General features: G+C 41.1%; 1 protein-coding gene across 2 annotated transcripts in view; it reads right to left on the bottom strand.

Annotated features, from left to right (window-relative positions):
* PARG (poly(ADP-ribose) glycohydrolase) overlaps positions 1 to 10,944 on the bottom strand; it is a 60,546-nt gene extending 49,602 nt beyond the window's left edge. For both annotated transcript variants that reach the window (XR_014852984.1, XM_085064117.1), the window contains exons 1-6: positions 10,606 to 10,944; positions 7,371 to 7,437; positions 4,004 to 4,981; positions 2,853 to 3,036; positions 1,306 to 1,428; positions 512 to 595 (exon numbers count right to left, since the gene is read on the bottom strand). Coding sequence is in view for 1 of the 2 variants with exons in the window: in XM_085064117.1 (XP_084920243.1) it covers positions 512 to 595; positions 1,306 to 1,428; positions 2,853 to 3,036; positions 4,004 to 4,981; positions 7,371 to 7,437; positions 10,606 to 10,741 (1,572 nt within the window). In the remaining variant the exon portion in view is untranslated. The remainder of the gene's footprint in view (positions 1 to 511; positions 596 to 1,305; positions 1,429 to 2,852; positions 3,037 to 4,003; positions 4,982 to 7,370; positions 7,438 to 10,605) is intronic.
* Positions 10,945 to 10,980: the final 36 nt, after the last annotated feature.

Here is a 10,980-nt window from a genome sequence, read left to right on the forward strand (position 1 = left end):
TTGTTCTTCACAAAGAAACATAATAGCAACTCTAAACTGCTCCAAATCACCATTCAAGTAACTGTAAGACTTCATGCCAATCTAACTGTAAGAGTTATCAACAGAGCATTGGTCTCCAGAATCTACAGATTTTTGTCAGCAGCTTGAATTGTTGTGATTTTAGTGGAGTGAACTGATGCGAAAAGTTACTATTTTAACCCTCTCACCTGTGCATCCCCAACCATCTGGCTACACAAAACACTATGTTTACCACATACTAGTATATACCGCTGGACAAACACAGTTTTGTGTAGGCTTTCAAAAGACAATTCATTCTAATAATCTCATAAATTCAGTGGTAGCATTTAGTACTCATTAAAAACTTTCATTTATTAGGGAATCACTTGAATAGCAGAGATTTTTTCATAGTTTATTTTTCTAAGTAATTGAACAAATAGGAGCAAGCCAGAATCACTAGCCACATATAGACAAGTCGAATGTACTTATATGTATACAGACTTGACAAGCTTACCTTCAAATCATGTGAGCAGGTAAATTTGTTAAGTAAGGCAGTTTGGATTAGCTCCCATCGACTTCCAGCAGTTCTATCTCCATTCTTTAAAGTAAAAGCCCAAAACAAATTCAAATTAAGTTATTCGAAATAAAAAGACACATTTACTAATGTCACCTGTAAAATTGTTAAAGGAAAAGACTGACTGCATTTAATAGAGGCTATAAGAATTCTTTGTTCCTGAGTCAAGTATCAATAATCATTATAAAGTTTTTACTACAGGACACACTTGCTGATTATATTCACTCTAGTCTGAAGTATTTCTGTGGGTATGTTTAAGTCTCAAGCAGCGAGAAGAAATACCAGATCAACAAACCATGCAGGGCCAGTTCTAAACTCTGCTGTTGTTTTAGCAGAAGAACAGTCAGATTCACCTCACTATCAGCAATACCTGACAATATTATAATCAAACTGTGGTTACAAATTCATTCACATCTGCTGAAACTGCAAATTGCTTCACACACACATACAAAACATATAAATACATAAATAAATATAAAACTTAAAAGGAGTTCAAGTGTACACTCCATACAAGTATCGAAATGTATACATCATGAAATCATTGGCTAGGCAAAATAATTACCAAGTAAAAAATGTCTGCTCGGTCTGAAGTATCATGACCTAAAATCCAGTTTTTCACAGTTGATTTTCTAAATCCATAGTCAGTTTGAGAATTGAGCAAATGTAGTAACTGAAAACCCATCTATGTGTAAACAAACTTATCTGATTACACAACAGTAAATACTTAATCTTACCTCATCCTCTACAGGGTATAAATTTTGTTCTGAGCAGGGCATCTTAACATGCTTGTTGTCCCACAAATCTTTGTAGTGAGTTGGAAAAGGTTTAGGTACCTCTCCTTCCCTCAGAAGATCTACCTGTAACACAGAAGGAGATCGAAAAAAAGATAAGACTCTACTTTCAAGTTCTTGAGTGGAAGAAATAAAAAGCAAGCAAAAATATAGTTTAAAAAAGCTCTCATCTACAACCATCCTTTTTGGAAAGGGGAAAACTACAAACTGACCACATGATAGCTATTGTTAGAAAAAAATTCTTCTGCTAATCTTACATTATACTTGTTGAAAAGAATGCCACCTTATCATTTGACCTCTTGAAACACACTCAAAGGTAAAATTCTCAATTCCTATATATCAAATCACTGGCTAAAGATTTTCTCATTTATCAATCTAAATATCTACATCTTTTCATCCAAATATTTTCAAAATGTAATTACAAATATAACCATAGTCATGTACAGAAATAGTATTTTTAACCTAACACTGAATGGGATGAGAACTCATCATAGATAGAGCAATATCTCAAGTTTACTCCACAGAACATCAGGAAAGTAAAAATAAAGAACATCATGTTTTCAAAGACTCAATTTTGCTATTCAGCCCTCTGGCAGCACTAAGTCTCTCACAATATGTGGCTGTGGCTAGCACAGGTTTTTCCCATGAGAAATTTCCTTGTGTTTTGTAAATAAAGATAAAGTTTGGATGTTGTTGGAACAGTGTCCCAGAACTTGGACAGTGCAGGCCTGGCCAATCAGGCCTGGGGGAAGGCTTCTGACTGACCAATCTGGGTGACTTTTGAGAACTCTATATATGTGATGAAATCAAAACAATAAAGGTCATTCTTTCTTGCCACTGAGAACTGGTGCCTTCATTACTCTGCTAGCTGCTCAACAGCGACATGTGTTTAAATTCAATGTGCCTTTCTTTTGGTTGAGATTTATCCTTGACCCTCCAAGTTTCTGGTCACATTTTATTTCAACAATAATTAGACTGCATACTTCTCCAAAAGATTAAAGGCAAACATATCAAATTTGATCTAAAATGCAGTGGTAAAAATTGCTAGAAGCTCTGCTTCATTCTTTCTCTTTTCCATATCTTTAACATCTTGAGCCTTTTGTATGTCTTGAACCCAAACCAGAATCACATTAAAATGAAAATATAGCATGAAAATGTTGGAAGTACCAATTTTACTTGTAGATGTACCTCAATTCCCAAACTTTGCAACTCAGTCAAGGAAGCACACACACTCCCATGCCAAAGAAAAATATTTGCCCTTAACAAGACAGGGGCAGTAAAACCACTATTATGTTTCTTCTGGATCTAAATATCCAAATTCTATGCATCAGTATAGTGAATTTTCAGGAAAATCAGTTGCCCCAGTCCACTTGCAAGGAATGACAAAGAAATAGTACAAGCAGGATGTTGAAATCTAACACATGGCATTTCATATTATTGAACACTTCAGGCAGAACTTTGATTTGAGGCAATGCAGTGCATTACTGTACCCTGATGGTGACGGTGTGGTTGGCTGAGGGTCGCAGGTGAGGCAGACGGGCGCCACACACTGGCATTCTTCTCAGCTCTTCAATTGGGGTTCCAAACCATTTCTTGTTACTTGGAAGAGGAGGTGGTGTGTATCTAGCAATCTTCCTTCCTGGCCTCTGGGGTTTGAATTCACACTTTTCTTTCCTGCCATTAAAATAAAATGCATTGAAACATTTCAATTCCACTGAAAAAACACACAAACTGCCACCCCAGGACTACAGTTATAATGGAGTGGGTTTATTTGCCAGTCTTTGCCTCAGGCCAAAGATTTATATGAGGAAAACTCCTACCACCATCAACCTTCCCCTCCCCAAAACACACAAATACATGTCTACCAGAACATTCTTCTCTACAGGTTGACAAACACCTTCCCAAAACAGGGTTAGCAAGGCAGGGTACTCCTCTGCAGATCCATGCTCCTTCCCATCAGGATCTGTTTATCCATGGACAATGCCCCAGTAAAGATGTGCAAAACTACTTTCTTGCCCTACTTTACGGACTGGAGTCAAGTACAATTACTGTATGTTATACCAAAACACACAGTCCTTTGTTTCTGCTCACTCCTTGGGTGCATATTGACTTTCTCAGCTCCCACTGAAATCTAAGGTCTTCAGAGAAGAGATTATCCTCTTGTCCTCCCACAACACCTGGCAGGCAGAGTCCTGTGTTGTGCTCAGGGCTCCTGTTTCCATTGCTGCAGTGTGCAATCACCAGTCATTCTCTCACCCAAATTATGAATGAAGACAAAACAAAACACCTCCAAACCCAAAAACATCAACAAAAAACTCCAAACATCTCTACAACTGCTTTTGAAAGTAATTTTTTCCAAATCTACTTCAATTAAAGCATGAACAGCACTCATGGTTCAACAAAATAGATTCACTATTTTTGACAGATGAAACTAATTAACAAATTTTAAGACTTGAACGGGATAAATGTGTCCTTCAAAAACCCCACAAATAGCTCCATGAAAAAGAAGTTATGTCAGTTGTCTTTGTATCTTAAAATACATTCTGCAAAACTCTTTATGCAATCCAGCCTCTGAAATTCTACCACCAAACAGGAAATTCCAAGAGTGAAAAAGTAGATGAAGAGGCAGAGAGAAAGCTACCTTTTCTCCTCCACTTTAGGTATCCTCATGAAGTGAGAGGTGATTTTGGAGTCTCTCTTCACACTCTGTTTTGCACCTTTGCATTCTGATGATGGAGCAGGAGAGATCCCTGGTGACTTTGTATGCAGACTGTCCTCTTTAACAGAATTATCTACTTCCTCAAAGCTTTCACAGCCCTTGGCAGAAAAACGTGATTTCCTTGACTCCAATTCAGCGTCCCCATATTGATTTCCGAAAGATTTGTTTATGGGTTTTGACATATTAATCTCCTCTCGTTCATCCAGAAATGGACTTGTTTCTTCATCGGCCTCTGACCCATGGCAGCTATTTTTAGAATTATCCACATCCATCGGTGATTCTGGCTCACTTTCTTTCTCAAAAGCAGGCGAGTCCCCTGAACTACTCTGACATTTACTCAGTTTCCCAGGACCTCCAAGATCAGATGTACAGGCATCACAACCAGCATCTGAAAGTGGACTTTCTGGAACTACATTCCCTTCCTCTTGTTCACCCATTAAACAGACAGAATTGCAACTCTTCAGCTTCTGGGAATTGCATGAAGCCACTTGGCCATCTGTCTCAATGTCTTTTGAAGAAGGTTTTGAATTTCCAGTTTTTGAAGCCCCACCTGATGATAACTTCCTCTGAGTCCAAGTGGCACTGCTTTCTTCACAGTTTCTCTGCTTGCCAGTTTTGTGCATTTGGTCAATGTTGGCATTTTTAAAGAGGTCTCCAGACTGCAGCCCCTTCATGGGATCTGTATCTAAGACTGCATCTTTGTCCTCAGCCTCCCAGTTACATGTGCTGCCTGTCTCAGGCAAATTTACTTGCTTTGCACCAACTTCCACAGATATTTTTGCATGATTTTGCTGGCAAGTATTCTCTAGCTTCTTCACGTCATGCTCACAAAAGTTCTCTTTTTTAATGGAAGTCATCTTAGGATTTGCTTCAGTATTGTTATTAATTTTGCTGTGTAAGCTGTGGAAAAGAAGTAAGGGAATTTAATGTCTTATTTTCAAAAAAACTTTCTGTGCATATTTTTTTTAAGGACCAATGATAAACAATCAATAGAAAGTACAGATTTTTATTCCTTCTCCTAAGTGAGCACTACCAGGATCAACAAATTTTACTGCACTGAGAAATGTAGCTCACTAGCAACCTACTTCTTTTCAAAGGCTCCAAAGGATGATAAATCCAGTTGCTTACTTCAGGAATCTAGTCCAGTAAGTCATTAATCTTATTTGCAAATCTAAACAGTATGAGGCTATTATTTAGCTATTTTCTCCAGATGAAAAAAAATTAGAAGATGTGATAAAGTCCTCCATAACTTTCATTTTTATCCATTAAATACAATGAGCAAGGAAATCAACGGTTTTACGGCCATTTCCTCAGAACTACAAATTCATCTTTTAGAAGAGCAGGGCACAGCAGTCCATAGTCTCCTATTACTCCCTTACTTTTATAAACAACCCATGACTCTTGAAAAAAACACAAAAGCACAAGTGTAAAGTATATTTCAATGTGATAATAAAAATTAAAAGATACGTTAAATTAGGGGGTTTTTAAGAGAAAAATAACCTGATTTGTCTTAGTGTAAGGCAGTGCATGACAGAAACATGTCCTAATGGTTACACAGGGAAATGAGGTAAGTTTTGTACGACCAGATGTCGGAAAGTCATTTCACGTTTATGTACTATTTATGTGTCAGTGTATTGATAAAGGCATATTAAAAAAAAGGACACAGGCATATTAAAAAAAAAACCTGACTAGCCTTGGTGAATACATCACTCTGAACAGAATCTTCTCCTGAACGTATTGTTACAAGACTGTATATTACCAATTTAAACTGAGCACACTAAACTCTGTATGTCTGGTCATTGTCCAGCTTCCCATTTACACAAAATAGGAAAATATGCAATTACCAGATAAACCTAAATTCAGCCACTGGACATTTTAATAGCTCATAGATTCCTAAAGGTATTAATTCTCTCCAGGAGTGATAATACATCCTCTTCTAAAAGACCACTGAGGATAAGGAGAGATGATAGCTTGGAACTTCATCCACAGGATGATTACTTGAAAACAAAATTATTTTAGAGGGTTTTATTTCATGATAATTCAACTTCCCATGTATGCATTTGCTCCTGCAAAATTTGATGAACAAAAATAAGAGTTATGATCCTGCTGCCATCTCAATGACTATTTAATGCTATTGACAGTATCTGTTGCCAACGTGAAAAATTAAATCTAACCTAAAGACAAATTTAAATTAAAATTGTGATGTTAACTGCAATAGAAAAGCACATAACATGTTTACACAAGTCTGCTTCTTAAAACTGCCTAGGCTCTAACCAGTCAGCAGGAATGGAGAAGGGCATAGAAAAGCAATACTCCAAGGGGAATTTAAAAAAAATAAAATAATTCATTCCCTCCTAAAGCATCCTCTTAACATCCTTGATTTAGTGCAACCTGTAAGCCTGTAATTAGCCCTGCATACTTCTGTATTAATCACTATCACAAGTCTTCCCAGCTATTTTTAGCACTGCTATGGATTTCAATTTCTATTTACTAGCAAGCATCAATGAAAAATAAGCCAGAGCATTTACAACTACAACTACAGAAAAATAATATCTGATATTCCTCAGCAACAGATAAATTCTTTGGAGTATAATTTTAACACTGCCTTACAATCACTGCTCCTGACAGACCACATCAGCAGAAAATATCAAACTTTACCTGTTACCATTTAATAGCAAAAAAATCTGTAACACCTTTAATAAAAAAAAACCCTCAGTGCACACTGAGCACCTGTAAACTCTGGATGTAACTAAATCAAGCTGCACATGTTTAAACTACAATCACAGTCCAATGAGACAAACCAAAACAGACTTTTGTCTTTAAATAAACTGAGTTGATTGCAAGACTATCAGTGAAAATCTGCAACTGTTAGTGCCCTATGTCAAACAAAAATGAAAGCAGAACTGTTGTCTCATATTACAACTAACTTGATCCAGTTTTGCTGCCACTGGAAGCAACACTCCCACTTTGCCTTCCCTTGCTCCAAGTTCCCACCTTTTGCTCTGCAAGAGCAGACATATTTATTCACCTAAACAGAGAGGTGCTTCAGGAATCCATGTCAGCAAAAATGTTTGGGGTTGGGTGTTTAGATGGGACGGGTGGGGGACTAGGTAGGTGTTTGCAGTGAAAGTGTCTGTTAATTACTCAAGAGGATGTGCCAAGGTAAGGAAAGCAGCAGAAATAGGGCTGCCTCCATTTAGCCAGCTGGACTGGCAACCTGCACTTCTAGCTCCCACCAGGCCCACTCAAAGAACACAACTTTTGAACCGATTTATGTTGTGCTTTTTACCTCTTGGACTCTGTCGTCTTGGGTCCTTTGTTCTCCAACCAACTGGTAATTGTCCGTTGTTTACAAACTGAAAAACCAGTAACAGTGCAGTTATTACATGAAGCATGAGAAAACTGCAACATCATTGCATATGAACAAGGCAACTTGTACTGGGTGAAGATAAAAACACCTCAATTAAGCCCTCACTAGCATCTCTACTATAGGGAGCATCCAGACACCAGCAGTATTAAACCTACACGGGATGCAATATTTAATTTGCATCAGTCAGCAACTGTAGGTTTTGTAGTAATAATATTTATAAATTCCAGGCTTAGTGTGTGTTGCGAATGTTTTCATCCAACCTTTTTTTAAAATATGGTTAAAAGGTTAAAATATACAGTGAATGCACAGAATAAATTAAAAAAAAAAACAAACTTGAACTTTCTAGCCCTCATCATTACCCTTAATCACCACCACAGTCAGTCCCAAAAACTTCTGCTGATTTTTGGAATGAAGAGGAAACATGACATAACTTAAAATCAAAAAAGAACAAACAACAAGGCATCTTTGAGGACTCATCCAATAATTTTATTTGTATGTAGCATACCGTGAAACTTAAGTCTCAATATAAGCACAGCACACACTGGAAGTGACAAGCACTCAGAAAAGGACTTTTTTCCCTCCTCCATCCATAAAGAGTTTGAAAAGTTTTTCAATGCTTACTCCCCTAAACAGCAACAAAACGAAGGACACAGTTTTTTCAGATTTACTACTGACAACTCAGGTCCAGTCCTATCTGTGTGTTGTTGCAGCTCAGACAAGCTTTCAACAGAACAGCAACACATGAACTAATTAGGCAGAGACTTGGGGGAGAATAGGGAGAAAAAATTCAAAGCAATTCTATTAAAACTGGAAAACAGTCTTTACCAGTATAAGGCGTGTTTAGTTTGGTTGTTGTTATTTAAAGATATTCTGCAAATTTGGCAACTAGCTTCAATTCCCTTTCTTTCCATTTCCCAAGAGAAAGCATCTATCTGCCACTGCTGAGCGTGCAAGGTGTTTACTCACTGCTTTCACCGGGTAAGTAACAGCTGTAGTACCTTACTGAAACTAGTTTTGCAGAGCTGAAAACAGTGAAGCAGATCTGGCTCTTTTGATTCCGAGTGAGCATAGGAAGTCTCAGCAGTTTTCTGCAAATGAAGGTTGTGTAACTTGTAACCAAGGTAGCTTAGGCCATAGCTAACTTAAGAGAAATTGTTTCATAAACACTTTCCCTAACATTCAAGGCCTTAAACACTTTTACACAGTTGCTTATCAAACGTCCTCACCAGAGGACATCACAACTCCTAGAATGAAAAGTAATCTCCAGAAAATATTGAAATCAGTTTAAGTTCTTTGGTAATGGCACAAACGATAGTGCAAAAGTGCCACCAGATGGCTGGGTTACCAGGGAGCAGTGCCAAGCTGGATGCAGCCTACAAGCACAGGGATACCTGGGCCATAATCAGCCATTCATAAACACTCAGCTTCACCCCACTCAGACAAAAATAACAGACTGACAGATTTTATGAACTAAAATATTTTTATTTCCAAAGATTCACTAAATTGAAGTCTAGCAGTCATTCTGGTTACCAAATCTCACCATCTTACATTTGAAGTGTTAATCCAAATTGCCTACAGGTAAACAGCCAAAAAAACCTCAACCCCCTCCCCCAAAAAAAACCTAAACAAAAAAACCCCACAAAACAAACCCCTGACTCCCCCATCAAAAAAAGAAAAAAAAAAAACCACAAAAAAACCCCAACAAAAACCCACACAAAAAAACCTGAAGAGACATGTTAAAACATGGGACAAATAAACCTTTTTAAACGCAGCTAACTAACTACCTCGAGGTATAAACTTGTGCTCAGGAAGAAATACTTATTCATTAGCATAATACATAGAAATGATGGCAGCAGCATCACCAGAACAGAACAAAATGGCTTTGGTTTGAACTTCAACATGTGAGTAGCCACAGAAGCTCTCCAACCAACATAAGACACTTTCATACTGCCAGCATGGCTTCTTGCTACAGATAAGGTCGTGAAAACAAGCGGCAACAAAAAGACAACACATGCTTATTTTTAGCTTAAACAGCAGAACCAGACTTTGCTGTCATTTTTTTAAAGTGGCATCCAAATTTCTACTCAAGATTCCCCACATCATTCCCATACAACAAACCACTATCTACAATCTACCTTTGAGGACAGATTCTTATTTATCACTCTGTGGGAGAGTACACCTCTAACTCCAAACTATTATCTACTGAAAGTTGCCTCTTAGGGGTTAGTGAGGTTTAATTCATCAGCTGCAGATAACAGCAAATCTGTTTGGGGTCTTCTTCCCCTTCCATGCATCCCTCTCTACTCTTAAAAGAGGTATTTTACTGTGCATTAGAATTTTATTTTGACAGTGTTAGCTCAGAATAGAAAACAAAAGTAAGGAAGCCACGTGGGAACTTCGTCTACGCAGCTTTGTGAGGCGGCAGGAGGAGCAGCCACCCCACCCACCCACCCACCCCGCGGGGCCAGAAGCGCTCAGGCTGCAGCCACATGCTTGTATGAGCTCCTGTCACTACCCTTGTGTCTCCCTGTGTGACAGCCTGGCACTAACCCCACTGAAAGCCCTTCTTCTCGCAGCAGGTATTGTCCTCTCTCGGAACACGCTACCTTTAGTGGCTCACACCTCTTTCCAATGATTTGCACGGTTAGTAGAAGCCGGCAAAGAATCAGGCACAAAACCACTATCAAGACCCTGCACTCAAAGCCGTCTCCAAGGGGAAGTAGCGTGCACTGACCACACCACTGGGCTGGGATACACTGTGGGGGACACGCTGGCGCCGGGAGGCGAAGTTAGAGACAATTGCAGCCCGACGCCGAAGGGCAGCTCTGGGGGCACATGCGGCCCCCGCCACCCAACGCTGCCCACGCCGGCAGGCACAGCAGGGATGCCGTGAGCGGCAGAGACACTGCGACTCGGGGAGCCCCCGGCCCGCTAGCCCCCCTCTCTGCCCGCCCAGCCACAGGCGCCACCGCGGGCGGGTCGGGCTGGCGGGGGCGCCGAGCAGCGCTCCCGGCTCGGCAATGCCAGCGCTGCCCAGGCTCTGCAGGAACCGCCGGCCCGTCCCCGCACCGACAGCGAGCGGGCGGCGGAAGGAGGGAAAGGCGGCACGGACCCCAGCGAGCCCCGCTACCGCCGCCCCGGGGCCGGTACAAACCTTTATTCCCCACGGCGGTGGCGGAGCTGCCGCCCCCGGGCCCCTCCTGCCGCTCTCCCTGGGAACCGCCGCCGGGGCTGCCGGGGCCGGGCCGGGTTCTCTTCCGCGGGGGTTCCCGCCCGCAGCCCGCACTCATCCTCGGCGGGGCCGCCCTGCCCGCCGGGGCCGGCCGGCACCCGCCCCCCGGGGACGGCGCGACGCTGCGGCAGCGGCTCCGCCCGTCCGCATCCTCCGTGCCGCCGCCGGGCTCTTCGCAAGGCGCGGGGCGCGGCGGGGCCGGGAGCGTGCCGCGTCCGACGAGCGAGGCCCCGCTCGCACCAAGATGGCGGCCGGCGCGCCTCACCCCGTCACCACGGCGACCCGCAAAGCGGCCGG

This window comes from Lichenostomus cassidix, chromosome 6, assembly GCF_008360975.1.
Source record: "Lichenostomus cassidix isolate B80296 chromosome 6, HeHo_3.0, whole genome shotgun sequence".
In the NCBI taxonomy this organism is placed as follows: domain Eukaryota; kingdom Metazoa; phylum Chordata; class Aves; order Passeriformes; family Meliphagidae; genus Lichenostomus; species Lichenostomus cassidix.